Here is a 16,023-nt window from a genome sequence, read left to right as displayed (position 1 = left end):
AGTTCTGGTAGATTTTCCCTGGGGTCGTGCTGGTTCATTGGTGACTGATTGTGATCCCGTGGTTGCTGATCCCAGTTAATCAGACTGGGCACAGCAACATCCCACATGTTACCATGCAGAGGCAGGAATTCTTGGATAAGACATTTGGGGAAACTCTTCTTTGAGCAAAATATGTTGTGGAAGACAAGGGATGGATTCCTGTGAAACTTTTGTTTTCCGATTCTGTTGCAGAAGCCTGCAGGAAAGGGATCATGACTTCCAGCAAAGCTCCCCGTGGCACTGAGGAAATCTGTGATAAAGGCAGAATGACGGCCAACACTGCCAGTGCCATCCAGCCTGGGACCAACGTCACCCTGTCCTGCTACCTGGAAGACTTGCAGACACCTAAGTGCAGGATAGGGATTTTCCTTAACAACTCTGAACAAGCTAAAAATTCTGGCCGTTCAGTAAGCAAAACATTTCCAGTCAATACCTATGGCAGACACACCTTCACATGCAAAACGATTTGTGGAGGAAGGAAAAAACTCATTTGTGGAATCGATATCAAGTGTGGAAGTAAGCAGCATTGATTATTAATTATTCCTGGTTCTCAAACCTTTCCTGTGGCACCTCTGAGCCACACGGTAGAGACTGGCAGTGAGTGCCCTTGTCCAGGACAGGTGTTGTTTTAAAGGGGCTCTTTGTATTTAAAATATTCCTGGCTAGAACTGTGCAACTCTGTTATTCCTGAAGGGAGAGATGCTAAATCAAACTGCCCACTCAGAGCAAATAACATCCTCTCTCCCAAGCATTTCCTAAAATGTTTTGTAACATCTTTAAGGAAGAAACATTGAAAGCCAGGCTGGACAGAGCTCTGAGCAACCTGGGCTGGGTGATGTCCCTGCCCATGGCAGGGGGTTGGACTGAATGCCTTTTAGAGGTGCAACCCAAACCAGTCTGTGATGTTAAGACTATATCTGTTTAAGATCTAAGATGCTAAGAAATATCTGTTTAAGATCCTCCAGATGAGCCAGGAAATGTGTCATGCATCCAGATGGGAACAGACAGCCACCCCGTCTGCACCTGGGATAAGGGAAGACTCACATACCTTGACACCACCTATGTGATACAGTGAGTAATGTGGGGATATAGATGCTTCAACACCTCTAATTACATCTTGGAGCAGTTCAAACCCCTTTTCTGGTCATGCACCACAGCAGGTTGGCCCCAGCTGGGTTCAGAAGGTAAAGAGGGAATGCCAAGACACCCCTTTGGAATGGGATCCATGTCCCCACACACCCAGGTCTACAGAAGAGCAATAACCAAACATCTTCCTTCTGTTCCAGGCTCTCAAATGGGACACATGACTTGTGCTTTTCAGAAGAAAGTCTGAATAAGACATTTGGCTTGCTGGCTCTGAGAAAGTTGAATTTTGACTCCAATTACACGGTTGTGGTTTCTGCCTCCAATAAGTTGGGAAGTGCTTCTTCACAGCCATTCACCTTCACATTAATAGACATAGGTAAAGCAGGACCTTCCACTTCTCAGTCAGCCCTAGCCCTTTGGGAAGACCGGAGACATTCTGAGCACTTTCTTTTTTAAACCTCTTGGGAAGATCCTCCATCAAGCCTAAACTAATAACTCTGTTTTCCATCCAACCCCCATTCCAAGTTGTGTTGTGTTTCTGAGCATCCTCTGCTTCTTTCTGTTTTGTTACCAGTGAAGCCACATCCTCCTGACTTTTTAGTGGAATTTGACAGTTCTTCTGCGACCAACTGCACTCTTTTTTGGCACAATGAAGCACAAGCACAGCACTGCAGGCTGAGATACCGTCCCCTCACCAGGCACTCCTGGAGCACGGTAATTGTCTTTGGGATAAAGGAAGTTATGGACTTGCTGGAGAAGAGAAGGCCTTAGGGAGAGACCTTAGAGCCCCTTCCAGTGCCTAAAGGGGGAGCCTAAAGAGAGCTGGAGAGGGACTTTGGACCAGGGCCTGCAGGGACAGGACAAGGGGGAATGGCTTCCCACTGCCAGAGGGCAGGCTTAGGTGGGATATTGGGAAGGAATTGTTGGCTGTGATGGTGGTGAGGCCCTGGCACAAGTTGCCCAGAGAAGCTGTGGCTGCCCCATCCCTGGAAGTGTCCAAGGCCAGGTTGGACAGGGCTTGGAGCAACCTGGAATAGTGAAATGTGTCCCTGCCCATGGCAGGGGGTGGAACTGGGCTTTAAGCTCCCTCTCAACCCAAACCAGTCTGGGATTCTGGGATTCTACAAAGTCTTTGCTCTTATTTTAAGTGGCAAAAGAAACCTATTGCTAGAAGTTGAGTCAAATCACACAAACAGAGATTTTGCTATTCTCACATAATTAAATGAGGGGATTTTCAGATGAAGCCCTGCGAGCCTGATGATTCATTGCATCATTCTTTGAGTTATTACAGCCACCTCAAATCAGGGTTTCCCTGTTGTTTTTTAAAGCTTCACATGGACACTTGTGATTCAGCTGCCACCGCCTTCAACCTCTGTCTCCTCGTGAGTTTAATATTACATGTTCTTCATCTCCATTAAAGGTTGAAATCTTCAGCAGTGAACAATACCACCTTCATGGGCTGGAGCCTGACACAGTCTATGAGTTCCAAGTCAGCTGTAAAATTCACCCCGAGCGAGGGCTGTGGAGCGACTGGAAAATGAACCAAACCCGGACTCCGGAAGCAGGTAACACAAACCTACACTAGACCTGCACTAAACCTGTGCCTAACAGTTGCATTCAATGGGTAACTTCAGCTAATGAAGTCAAACTGCTGCTGGTTCATTTGTGGAGACTCTGTGGATCCAGACCCGGACCAAGAGAGAAGTAGCTCCTGTAAGAGAATTGCTTTTGTAATGAACAAAGATGAAGGTGTTTGAGTTTCTTGCAAAACAAGAATTTCAAGAGTTCACTGAGAAGAGCTGAAGGATAAAGGGGTTGGAATAAAATGATTTTTAAGGTCTTTTCCAGGCCAAACTATTCTGTGATTCTCTGATCTTCTACTTGGCTTTGGTTGCTCTTTTTTGTGAATTACTACAAGCCCTCCAGGCTTGGGCTGTTATTACTCATCCCATTTACCACTGTGAGAGCACCAGTTTCTGTAAGAAGCATTGATTGATGCAGGAGATGTGAACTTTTCCTTCCCTCCCCCACCTTCCTCTCAACAGTTTTCTCCACTTCTTGTTGCACCCTGACGTTTGTGGTCATCACCCCTCTCCCCAGCCCTGCTGCACAATGAGAATGAGAATGTTTTTAGCTGATCAAGGAACACTTTGTGTCACCAGATGAGGTGACTGTGAGGGGAGGTTGCAGACTAGAAGCTCTGGTACATCATGTTTAGTCCTTGTTGAAGGAACTGAAGTTTTATGCATGAACTGACTTGTTGCAAATCCAGAATTACACCTTTTCAACGGGATGTTCCTTTTCCTGTTCCTTTTAGCTGACCTGCCACGAAAGCTGCCTTATGCAAGCCCTGTTCATTAGTGAGCATATCTTTTTCTTTCCAGCCAATTCACGCGGTTCATGAACTTTCAGATCCAGTCTGGAGGCCAGCAGATGCAATCCCATATCCTACTTTTTCTGCTCCCTTCTGAGGGAGCTCACCCCTTCCTCCCTCACTCACAGCCGGTGAGCTCTGGTTTTATTTCTGCTGTTGCTCCTGCTTCTTGTTTCTGTTCCAGTCACTATTTGCAGCTAATACAGGACAAACTGCTCCAAACATCACTGACATGGAGGGGTTTTGTGTCTTTGAATACAGCAAAGAGCAGGCAGCCCTGTCCTTGCTGGGTTCTCCATCAGCTGCCTCCTGCTCTGACTGTTAGCAGCAATTAATATTTGAATTTGATGAGTTTATGTTGGTCAGGGACCCTGAGGAACCAAGCTCTGTCACATCAGCTTTCTTGACACGTGTATCTCTGGTTCTGAATTTTTGGAGCTCATTCACCAGCCAGAACTTAGCTTTTGTGTTATTTTGTGAGGTTTATTCAGAATATCATGAGTTTCCAGTCAGTCTGTGACTAAAAATTGTGGAAAGAATGGGGGATTTAAGGTACCTCCAACAAGGTCCTACCCAGCAGTTAAAGACAATTATTGCCTAGAGCCAAACAGCAAAATTCTACAGATCCCACAAACCCCATCATCCTGTTGTTCCAGGATTGATTTAGCCAACCCCAAGGACCTTAATAAGCCTCAGATTTTGCAAAGACAAGAGATAACACTGTCCATTTGATGTGTGGGTTTCCTTGGGAGCCATTCCAGTTATCAAGGGCAGAATAAAGTCATCAGAAGAGCAAAACTCCCTCCCTGGTTTATGACTTGTTTTCCTCACGATACCCATCCTCAATGAGCTGAACTCAAGAGCAAACATGGACTATCACATATTGCATCATTTCAGGGACATTTTAAAACTGAAATTTTCATTTTCTCAGGGTTTTTACCCCCTTTACCTACTCGTTGTCTTGTTTGTTTGCTTCAAACCACGGCCACTCATGCTGCTCACCTTTTCCTTCCACCCCAGAGCCGACTGGGATCCCGGATGTCTGGTACCGGCAGGAGCAGGACCTGGGCTCTCAGCAGCAGAACATCTCACTCTTTTGGAAGGTAAGTTAAGTGAAACCTAAGCAGAGGCAGCAATAACCAGCAAGGTTAAAGGGCAAACCAGTTTATGTGGTTCTGGGAAAGGACTGAACCCTGTGAGAGCACAAGGCCAGGGCCAGGGCCACGGACCAAGGCTCACCTCCCCTGGGAGGAGATTCAGCAACACTCTTCTACCTACAGTTTCTTAGAATGTCAGGATGATTTGGATTGAACAGGATCTCAGACATCCCATCATCTTGTTCCAAACCCCCTGCCATGGGCAGGGACACCTTCCACTATCCCAGGTTGCTCCAAGCCCCATCCAACCTGGCCTTGAACACTTCCAGGGATGGGGCAGCCACAGCTTCTCTGGGCAACCTGTGCCAGGGCCTCACCACCCTCACAGGGAAGAATTTCTTCCCAATATCCCACCTAAGCCTGCCCTCTGGCAGTGGGAAGCCATTCCCCTTTGTCCTGTCCCTGCAGGCTCTGGTCCAAAGTCCCTCTCCAGCTCTCTTTAGGCTCCCCCTTTAGGCACTGGAAGGGGCTCTAAGTTGTCCCTGGAGTCTTCTCTTTTTCAGATGAATAATGGACAACCTCATAGACTTCCTAATTTGTTTTCTAATGAGTATCTCCCTCTCCTCATTCTCCATCTTGTTGTTGTTTTCCATGGTTGCCATATGTGGTCAGGACAGGAGCTCAGGGGGGGCAGGTGGACACCATGGCTCATGTTCTCATATGCACTCACCTTGGGTGTCTGCTGCCTTCAGAGCTATTTCAGCTCTGCTTTGTTTATATGAATCACAGAATCATTTAGATGGAAAAGCCCTCTCAGACCATTGAATCCAACTGTCCCTCCACCACTGCCCAGGCCACCACTGCCCCATGTCCCTAAAAGAAGAGCAGAGCAATGAAAAATGGAGGAGGCTGAAAGGGCAATTTTTTATAACAACCCCTTAAAAGGACTGAACTCCCCAAAATCTAAGAGCTGGATATAGTTTAGGCAGTGGAAGGGGTCCCGTAGGGTCACTGCTGTGTGGAGGGGTGGGGTCGGAGATGTTGTTGTACAGCAGGAAGAGGGGCTTTCTCCACAGGTGTAGAACCACACAAACAAGGGTTTCTAATACTAAAGCTGCAGATCTGAAGCTGGACAGAGTGAAAAAAGCTGGGGTATCTTCCCCCCACACCAACAAGCACCAGGCTAAAAGTGAAAGCAGAAACTCTCATGTGATTCTGTGACCCCAGACGTTGTGGCTTTAACTTGAAGACCTTTATCTTGCAGCACTTTCTTTATCAGAACTGACTTCCTGCAGCATCATTCATAAAACGAGGCAATGAACTGCCTCTACAGTTTTCACAAAAGCTACAAAGCAAAAGGCTGAAAGTACAACATCCTACCAAGAAACGTGCTCCTCTTTTCAGACAAATACCCAAAAAAGGGCTGCAAATTTAATTTCAGCAGTTCCTCAGAGTGGTTCCAGTGCTGTGTCTGTCCTGAGCCACTGCCAAAGCACCTGTAACACTACCTTTTCCTATTTTTGAAAGTGCTTTGTTTTATTATGACAAAAATCAGCCAAACAAATGAACTCACATTATAGAAACATCAGGAAACTGTGAAACTGAGAGTACAACTGCAGATACCCAGAGGGGATGAAAAACCAGCATGAGGTGTTAATGGGATAGCACAGACTGTCAGAGATGTGTTCTAAGTGTTTCAATTTAAATAGTTTTTTATCATGGCTTTAAGTAAAATCCATATTTTCCCCCTAAATCAAAAATAGCTCATTTAAAAAAATTCAGGTGCAGTTAATACTCTTTTTTTTCAACCCTTGGGAAAAACTTGGCTTGAACTCAGCCTCAGGACAGGAGAGGGATGAGTGTTTCACCATCTCCAGCTCTGCTGCTGCTGGGAAAATCAGCAGCTCACAGTAAAAGTGCTTCACTAAACTGGAATTAAACGGGAAAAATTAATCGTGGGATGGTTTGGGTTGAGAGGAAGCTTAAAGATCACCCAGTCCCACCCCTGCCATGGGCAGGGACACCTTCCACTAGACCAGATTGCTCCAAACCTCGTCCACCTGGCCTTGAACACTTCTAGGGAGGGGCCAGCCACAGCTTCTCTGGGAATTCAATCCCAGCCCCTCACCACCCTCACTGGGAAGAATTCCTTCCAATAATCCCATCTATCCCTGCCCTCTGGCAGTGGGAAGCCATTCCCCCTTGTCCTGTCCCTCCAGGCTCTTATCCAAAGCCCCTCTCCAGCTTTCCCAGCTGACAGCATTTTTTCCAGAAGACGACAGTAACAAATGTACTTTCCTCACAGGCTCTGAGCAAGTCAGAGGCAGGAGGAAGAATCCTGGGGTACAGAGTGACCTTTGAAGCCCTGGACCATCGGAACCTCCCCCCAGAATCCCACCAAACCACCCACACCAGCTACTCCAAAGTCACACCAAGGGGGGACTACAGGATCACAGTCACTGCTCAGAACTCTCGGGGCAGGTCCCCCCCTGCATCCATCCTGACCAACCTGGGCATCCAGGGTAAGGCTTCTGCTGAGTCTGGATCACTGGGAAAAACACCAGTGCTCTGTTGTGCCACACACTGTGGATCTGTTCTGGTCGCACCACCTCGTGCCCATCAATGTCCACCTCAATGGATCTTCGGGCATCTACAGATCCAGTTTTCCCTGAGGTCTCCCTGGAGCCTTCTCTTATCCAGGCAAACACTCCCAGCTCTCCCAGCCTGGCTCCAGAGCAGAGGGGCTCCAGCACCAAGAGCATCTCTGTGGCCTCCTCTGGACTTGCTCCAGCAGCTCCACATCCTGCCTTATGGCTCCAGCATAGCAGTGGGATTTGGGGATGTGCTGTGTCATCATCTTCTCAGGGTTTGGGGATGGCACAGCCAAGCAGTACTGTGGGTGTTCAATCCAATCTGCTAAACCATGAGACAAGAAAAGAATGTGACTGTTCCTATCAGCATAAACCTTACTCTCCCATAATGACATTTTCTTTCAATTATAGTTTATTTTTATGCTCCACATGGTGCCAGACTGGACAAGACACAATAAAACATATCTTAAAACTTAATGGTTCCACTTGAGGTTACAGCAAGTTTGTGCTGACAGTGTCTTTTTGTTTGGTGTTTAAGATCTACCACCTCCTCAGCAAGTGTCTGCCATGGCCATGGGGAACAGCAGCATCCTGGTCAGCTGGAAACCACCCCTCAGATCTGCTGTGCCCATCAGTGGGTACGTGGTGGAGTGGGCAGAGACAGGGAGGAACCCACACCTGGAGCCCCATCACACCTGGGCAAAGCTTCCTGCATCCAACCTGTCCACAGTGATAGCAGGTAAATATACCCCAAGGTTGGATACAACCAAAGTACCAGTTTATTTTGGAAATATTTTAAGGAACAAGTCAGATTGGAATTTTGCCTCCAAGGCCAGGTTGGATGGGGCTTGGAGCAACCTGGTCTAGTGGAAGGTGTCCCTGCCTGTGGCGGGGGGTGGAATGACATGAGCTTTAAGGTCCCTTCCAAACCAAAGAGTCTGTGATTCCATCATTATTACTAATTCAGCATAAAATTATGGCATTGAAAGCTTTTTGTATAGGAGAGAAAACAACTGGTGGCTGCCCTGGGCTGAGCTCTGCAACTGCTCTCAGCTGAGCTTTGTATCTGAAAGTAAAATGTCTCTGAAAAACCAATCTCTCCAATATGAAACAAGCCAGATGGAGGTACCAGAGATCAAAGGCCTAAGAAAATGCTATTTCCTTTCTACTAATTTTGGTTACTAACCCCAAGCAGCACAACGTGTGAGTGCTCTGCACAGTGATAGCTGTGAAGTTACAACAGAGGTGATTGTGAGAACCCTTGTTAGTCTTCCCTATCCTCTGTCCTGGTGCTGTGTCTCTATCCTCTCATATCCCTGCTCCAAATGAGCTGGAAAAAGCAGCATATTCCATAGAAACCCAGACAGGTTTGGGTTGCAAGGAACCTTAAAGCCCATCTCATTCCATCCTCTATCATGGGCAGGGACACCTTCCACTATCCCAGGTTGCTCCAAGCCCTGTTCAACCTGGCCTTGGACACTTCCAGGGATGGGGCAGCCACAGCTTCTCTGGGCAACCTGTGCCAGGGCCTCACCACCCTCACAGGAGAGAGTTTCTCCCTAATCTCCAGTCTAATCCTTCCCTCTGGTAGTGGGAAGCCACTAATTTTCAGTTTAATGCCCAGTAAGGCTCTGCCTAGATCACAGAGAAGGTTTCTTTCCCTTCTTTATGAAAGACCTATAAATAATCAGAGGATCCATCTCAGATTTAAGCAGCTGATGCAGACACTTTGGCCAGTAGTGCAAATACTATAAAAGGTAACTATCCACTTTTAATTCCTTTATCTAGAGCACATCAAAGATAACATGTGCTATCAGATCCGTGTGTTTGCTCTCTACCAGGACAGAGCTGGACAGGCAGTGTCAGTCAGAGGATACTCCACAGCACAAGGTAAATCACAGTAATGATCTTCCAGATGTTTTCAAGCTCCTTAAGCTCAGCTTTCAAAGCCAGTCCTATGTCTTGCAGCCCCATCAGCTGGGCCCCAGATGTTCACAATCCCGCGGGCCACCGGCGTCTTGGTGTCATGGGAGGAAATCCCTGTTCCCCAGCAGAGGGGCTGCATCACAGGGTACCACGTGTACCTGCAGACCAAGGACAGCCAGGGAGACCCCCAGGTCTATGGTGGGTGTCTGGGAGCTGGAAATGCTTCTCCTGCTCCCATTTAATTACTGAAGGTTTCTAGTGGGATCATTCCAAGCTCCTTTGAGTGTGGAACTATCAGATTTCTTTCTGCTTCTTCTTCTTCCTCTTCCTCCTCTTATTATTCCTATTCCTCATCCTCACCTTATTCCTCTTCTTCTTCTTCTTCTTCTTCTTCCTCTTCCTCCTATTGTTCATCTTCTTCATTTTATTTCTCTTCTTCCTCTTCTTTTTCGTCCTCTTTTTCTTCTTCTGCTTCTTCTTTTTCCTCTTTTTCCTCCATTCCTTGCTCTTCTTCTTCCTCCACCTCTTCTTCTTGCTCTTTCCTCTTCTTCTTCATCCTCCTCCTCTTCTTCTTCCTCATTTTTCCTTGACTTCATTCAGAACTTCATTCCAGCTGAACACAGTAAAACCCTGGTGCAGGTGCTTCATGTCCTTCTCCCCCTTTTCCCCGCAGCCATTCCCAGTGGGACGGCCCCGGGGTCCCTGTACATCCCGGACCTGCAGCCAGGGGAGCTCTACGACCTGTGGGTGACAGGGTCCACTGCGGCCGGGGAGGGGCCCCCGGGCAACAGCGACCGGCTCCGCCTGGAAAGTAATGACACTGTGCCGGGGTGGGGCCAGGAGGGTCCTGGTAATGCTTTTCTTGCTCCTCCTTAATTACCAAAGGTCTCCAGGAGACCTCTTTATATTCTTCAAATGCTGAATATTTCTAATTTCAGCTAATTTTAAGATGTAGCATTTCTTTCTTTGCCTTCAAGCTCCCAGTTCTGTACCTAGATATTTTCTTGGAGTCGAAGGGTGGTTTATTCATAGAATCACAGAACAGTCTGGGTTGGGAGGGACCTTAAAGTCCACTCCTTGCCACCCCCTGCCATGGGCAGGGACACCTTCCACTAGACCAGGTTGCTCCAAGCCCCCTCTAACCTGGCCTTGGACACTTCCAGGGATGGGGAAATCCCTCTCCACATTGTGGGAGCAGGGCTGCTCTGGAGGCAGACTTCTCCCATTAACTGGGGGACAAATCCAGGGCGGTGACCAGGAAAGGAAATTAAAGAAAACAGGGCACCTTAAAAGAAAAAGGCTTCCTGGTATAAAATCTGGATTTGGGACAATCACATTTTAAGCAGACAGTGCAAGGGCAGTAAAAAAAAAACCATGCTGGTATGTTTTGTGAGTGCAAACACCAGTCAGGCCATGACTTCTTATTGACCAACTTGAACTAGTGTATTTAAATTTTTTAATTCTTTTTGATGAAGCTGAATGAAGGGTGCTCTATATTTCAGGTACCAGGGGCTGGGTGACTCTGGTGCTCACCTGCAGCTTCTTCATCTTCTCAGCCTGTGTTTGTTCTGTGCCTCCAGTAAGAAAAGCGTGAGTGGATCCATTTGTTAAATAAAAGAATAAAACTGGAATAGTTATTAGAAGGGATTAACCCAAACTGGTTTGGGTTGGAAGGGATCTTAAAGCTCATCCAGTTCCACCCCCTGCCATAGGCAGGGACACCTTCCACTCAACCAGGTTGCTCTAAGCCCATCCAACCTGGCCTTGGACACTTCCTGGGATGGGGCAGCCACAGCTTCTCTGGGCAACCTGTGCCAGTGCATTGTAATCATCTTCTTCCTAATAACAAAACTAAATTGATCCTCTTTTAATTTAATACCATTCTTATTCGTCCTATGGGATGGTCATGTCCTCTCAGGACACCTGGGAAACAGTGAGGGTTGTTTGGAAGGCAGGTTTCAGAGCACATAATAAAAACACCCACTGAGATTATAATATGGCAGTAGTTCACAGATATTGTGAATTTTTAACCCAGATCTTAAGGTCTGCTTCCATCAAAACCAAACTGAAGGGGTACAAGCCTTGGGAATTAACCCCACCCAGCTGGGGGCAGATCCATGATCACACCAAGCTCCTGGGTTAATCCCACCCCAAGGAGCACATGGGTGCTGCAGGTATCCCTGTTCATGCCTTTAATTGCATTTCTCCCCCCTGCAGGTTCCACTCGCTCCTCTCTGTGCTCCTGCCACAGTGGCAGAACAAAGCCATTCCCGACCCAGCTAACGCCACGTGGGCCAAAAGCTTCATGGTTACCAAGGTAAATTACAGGGGGTTTGCATTCTAATCCCACGACCTTCAAAAAAAAACAGCGACTGGAGCCATGCAAGCCAGTAATCTCCTCAAGCAGCAAATCCAGCAATCTCTGGCAGTGGATAATCCCCATGCTCGTGCTAGACCAGAGGAAGTGCTGAGCAAATTAGATTCAAGAAGAATGCAGAGATCTTTGGTTTTAGCAGGATGAGCTGCTGTGGGGAGGGATGTCTCAGGATATTCACCACAGAATTAATTCCATGTCCCTCCACAGGCAGAGCTGAGCTCATCCTCTATCCTGTTCCTGCCCAGCACCATCAGCTTTGAAGAGCCTGAACCAACCCCCGTGGAGGAAGCTTTCATGCAGCCTGATCCCCCGGACCCTGGGGACAAGCTGCTGGTGGGCAGCGCTGGCAGCAGGAGGCATGGGGACTGGACACAGGAGAGCTCAAGTTCGGAGCCGGGGGAGGAGCAGCAGCTCCCTGAGCTGTACCAGAGGCTGGTGGTGGAAGCGATGGAGCACCTGCAGCCTGTGCCCGAGTACATCACCAACCCCGGCCCCACTGACCTGCCCCCACCTCCAGACACCACCAGGGACCACCCCATGGACCTGCCCGAGTACATCACCAGCCCCAGCCCCACAGACCTGCCCCTGCCCGCAGACACTCCCATGGACCACCCCGAGCTCGAGTGCCACCTGCTGTCCATCTTCCCAACCACCTTTTTGGGACCCACCCTCTGCTGTGAAGGGAATCTCACTTTGGACAGAGTGAAGCTCAACTGTAGCTCCTTCACAAGGTAGGTGGGGGGTGGGTGATGGGAGCCTGGCCTGGTGTTTTGCACTTTATGAAGCATTTCAGTGTGGACAGACAGACCAGTCACTTGCACATGACACCTGTAGGTGACACAAACCCCGACCCACAAACCTTTCCAAGTCACACCTCGCTGTTCAACGTGGCGTCTCTTCACCCACAGCACTCAGGCACAGCTTGGGATGGCAGAGCTGGCTTGGGGAGAGGATCATTAATTACTCGGGTTGCCTTGTGCCCTGTCCCACTGCCTGGTCACGAATGGCCCAGCCTGGCTGGGTCCACCCCAGGAATCAGAGCTGTGCTTAACATCATTTCAACCCAGAAAGAGCAAGTGGACTACAAGACAGAGGGATGAAAGAGCTCAGCATCCAGCCGAGCAGGACGTGGGCTGCAGCCCTTGCTCCTTCGCTGGCACAAAATCCGAGCTCCCAGTGACACCAGTCCCATGGGGGCACTGAGGGACACGGCTGGGACTTCCTGGCTCAGTTCAGAAAAGGAGAATTCCTCCCCAGAAACAAAAGCAGCAGGCAGCACGTGTACTCAGCCAAATGGACTGTCAAGAGGAATTATAATCATTTATTGAAGTATTCTAATTACAGGTTTGAAGTGTGTTACACATTTAATGACTTTGTTTATGAGATGTGTGTGTATATAAATAAAATGTTGGAAATCTGAAATTGGTTTCCTGTTGTTTTCTCTGGTCAAGCTCCAGGGCTATGCTGCAGCTTTACACAGAACAAGGTGTCTTTAAAAACAAAAATAAAGCCAAAACATTGCTGCTACAGATGTAGTCCAGGTCTGAACTTACCTGGAGCACCCTCCTCTTCCTCCCCAGGCTCAGGTGGCCACTCTCCATCCACTGACAGCTACACAAGCAGTGGCAAAACTGCTGACGAAACCCTTCTGTGACACCACCATCCCAGAACACCTCCATGGACAGCCATTATCCCACCTGGCAGGAACAGCAAAGGTCTCCTGGCAGAGCTGTGACAGAGATGCACCTGCACCACGAGGTTGATACAGCAAGGCTGGGGCTCTCCACACTGTCTCGTGTGTGAAGAGACAAGCAAATCCCCAGGGCCAGGTTTGGGGGATCCTTCTCAGTCTGTTCCCTGTTTTCATTCCAGTTGTGGCTGGGTTACCTTCTACAGAAAGCCCCAGTGCTCCCATGTTCAAAGGCACTGCAGAACAGGCTCATGCCTGTCAATACCCACACACTGGCCCTGGAGACATAAACAGCCCGGGGTTATGCTGATAACTCAGCTCCATCTGGACTGTGACACCAGTTTCCTGCTCTCCACACCTCACCTGGCAACCTCCCTGCCAAGAGGACTGGCTGGGCATCATATCACAAATCAGTACCTCAAGTCGGTTGTACCTCAAGTACAACCAAATTAGACACCCAGAAAGGCAAATCAGAAGCCAAAAAAGTGTTTTTTTTAAAAAAGCATTATTTTGTCATTCATCCACTTCTGCGTGTCGATCTTCTACTTCAACATATAAACAGAACACTGGAGCCCTCATTCTGCACATCTCCAGATAAAACTTCCACACAGAGCACTTTAAATCAAGTGTTAAGTCAAGAATCATTAGTAGGACAATGATCAGACTTTTTTAACTCCAACCTGGAAGTGTTCCAGGAAAGGACCTGAGTCTCCCAGTAAGGGCAAAGGAACCATTTTCCCCCAGTCAGGTCGCCCATCCCAGGGCAGCACCCACCTCATGGACCCTGCCTGAGACACCCAGCCCTGCTCAAACCCCCTGAGCCTGGTCCCTAGGGATGGCAGAGCAGCCCAGGAGTACAAAGGGAAGGCAGTGTGGTCCTTGGAATGATTTTAGGAAAGAAGCAGGTTGGCACATGCTGGGTAGTGGCAGCTTTAGGTCCAATTCTTGCCTTCATTAAACCAGAGGTGTGGCTACACAAACCCATCACCGTGGGCAGAGTTGTTACAGGTCAGGGTGGTCTGAGCTCCTCCGGTTGCAAACACCATGTGTTCCCACCAATTTCTGACATTCCAGGAACATTCCATGTTCTTTCCCACACCCTGCTAATCCTTGCATTGGTTCATCACTCTTGTTCCCTCCCAGCACCACAGCCATGCACTGGCAGTACTGCAAGATGAACTTTCATGCTCCAACCTAGCCATTGTTACATTCCAAAGCCAATTTGCACCGTGTGTTTCTGACTTTTTCCGCTTGACCATCTTTTCCAATGGATCAGATTTTAAAAGATCTAGTCCTCTAGATCTGGTGTGACAGCAGAAGCAGGAAGAGGACAGAAAATGTTCCTAAGAGCAAGCTCCTTACTCATAAGCTACTTGGGTTTTCCCAAGGCAAAGTCCATCCTGGGAATGGGAATGCCTGGGCACCACCACAGGCAGGCTGGACCTCTTGAGGCAGAACCTAGATGAGACACTATTAACCTAAGTGGTTTCATTTCCATGTGTTTTCAGGACATTTTTTTAAAAGAGCATGAAAATAAACTTTTATTTCAGTTAACACTCACCAATATTAAAGATAAATGTTCACAGTTTTAGTTCTTGACACAAATGGACTGAAAGAGGCAAATTTACATCTGTCAGAACAGCAGAAGGACCATGTGTAAGTACAAGCTGTCTTGAAAACCACACATGAGGTGCTGTTTGGGACTGTTCTGTGCTACATGGCAGGAGAAGGGAAAGCCACTGGCTAAATCCAGCTTGCAGGGTCCTAAATCCCTGCCCAGAATCACTGGATAAAAGCAGAATGGCAACTGGAATGGCAAACACACAGTTTGGATAAGGGGAAGAAAGCCTATACTCCAGAGAAAGCTTTGCTCTAAGTGTTTCTGCATAAAGGTTTAGTTGTGTTATCCAAGGTGTTCCCAGTGCTGGAACTGCAACACATCCCATCAAACCACAACAGCAGGGGGAAGAGGAACAACTCCATGTTGGACCCGCCCCACACTGAGTACAAGGTCAAGAGAGCTGAACCAAGAGATTTTACCACCCTCCTCCTCACACCCTGGAGCTTTAAATACAGGCGAGTGCACTGAACAACCAGATCAATGATTATCCACAGCGGTTCACAACACAAGCGCTTGTAGAAAATTGCTCAGGAAAAGCAAGGCAGCCACTAACATCACAACTGAGGAGGTTGGGATTTCATATTCAAAGGTCTCCAACACTTCTTGCCAGTCCTGTACAGTTTTTAAAAAAATAGGGTGTTACCTTTAGTTTTCTATCTACCTAGTTAAGAAACTACAAATATGTTCTAAGCTGTCCAAAGAGTAAAACATGAAATAAAGTGGGAAATCTGCTCCTGATCTCCTAACAAATGCTGCAGATAAAAACCCTAAGAAATCCTCTTTCTTAGTCATTTGTTCAACTCCTTTTGTGTGTGGTGATGTTCCTGCTCACAGGGATGAAAGCAAACCTATGGTGAACTTTCAGAGGGGGAGAAGGAGTTTCTTACAATCACTCTCAGGAAAACATTCACGGTGATCTGCCAAACAGATCTTGAGCACTGCACAAAGCCAGGGCTAAATTCTGATGGACAGCTGAAGTGCTGGGAGACGATGAGCCAAAAATCCCTCCTGCCAGAGCCAGCAAAGGCCTGGGGTTCCTTCCCCAGAAGACCTGGGAGCAGTGCTGGGAGTACAGCAGGTACTGATGTACCTGTGTGCCAGACAGTGCCGCTCAATCCCACATCCCACCTGAGTCCATGTGGACTACAGAGCCACAGCTACTGCCTTCCCCCCACCTCCCATCTCCAATGACAGGAACTACCCCCATCTCAGGCTATCCCAG

At 48.0% G+C, this 16,023-nt stretch overlaps 1 protein-coding gene across 1 annotated transcript in view; it reads left to right on the top strand.

Moving 5' to 3' along the window:
- Positions 1–12,225, top strand: part of IL12RB2 (interleukin 12 receptor subunit beta 2) — a 16,457-nt gene extending 4,232 nt beyond the window's left edge. Inside the window, exons 3-16 of the mRNA XM_008921991.4 lie at positions 232–555; positions 996–1,110; positions 1,326–1,501; positions 1,700–1,839; positions 2,546–2,690; positions 4,520–4,602; positions 6,902–7,118; positions 7,726–7,926; positions 8,976–9,077; positions 9,156–9,311; positions 9,787–9,924; positions 10,616–10,703; positions 11,331–11,430; positions 11,698–12,225. Coding sequence (XP_008920239.3) covers positions 232–555; positions 996–1,110; positions 1,326–1,501; positions 1,700–1,839; positions 2,546–2,690; positions 4,520–4,602; positions 6,902–7,118; positions 7,726–7,926; positions 8,976–9,077; positions 9,156–9,311; positions 9,787–9,924; positions 10,616–10,703; positions 11,331–11,430; positions 11,698–12,225 — 2,513 coding nt within the window. The remainder of the gene's footprint in view (positions 1–231; positions 556–995; positions 1,111–1,325; positions 1,502–1,699; positions 1,840–2,545; positions 2,691–4,519; positions 4,603–6,901; positions 7,119–7,725; positions 7,927–8,975; positions 9,078–9,155; positions 9,312–9,786; positions 9,925–10,615; positions 10,704–11,330; positions 11,431–11,697) is intronic.
- Positions 12,226–16,023: the final 3,798 nt, after the last annotated feature.

This window comes from Manacus vitellinus, unplaced genomic scaffold (genome assembly GCF_001715985.3).
Source record: "Manacus vitellinus isolate BGI_N305 unplaced genomic scaffold, ASM171598v3 scaffold_21_pilon, whole genome shotgun sequence".
Taxonomy (NCBI): domain Eukaryota; kingdom Metazoa; phylum Chordata; class Aves; order Passeriformes; family Pipridae; genus Manacus; species Manacus vitellinus.
This window is presented reverse-complemented; position numbering and strand designations above follow the sequence as displayed.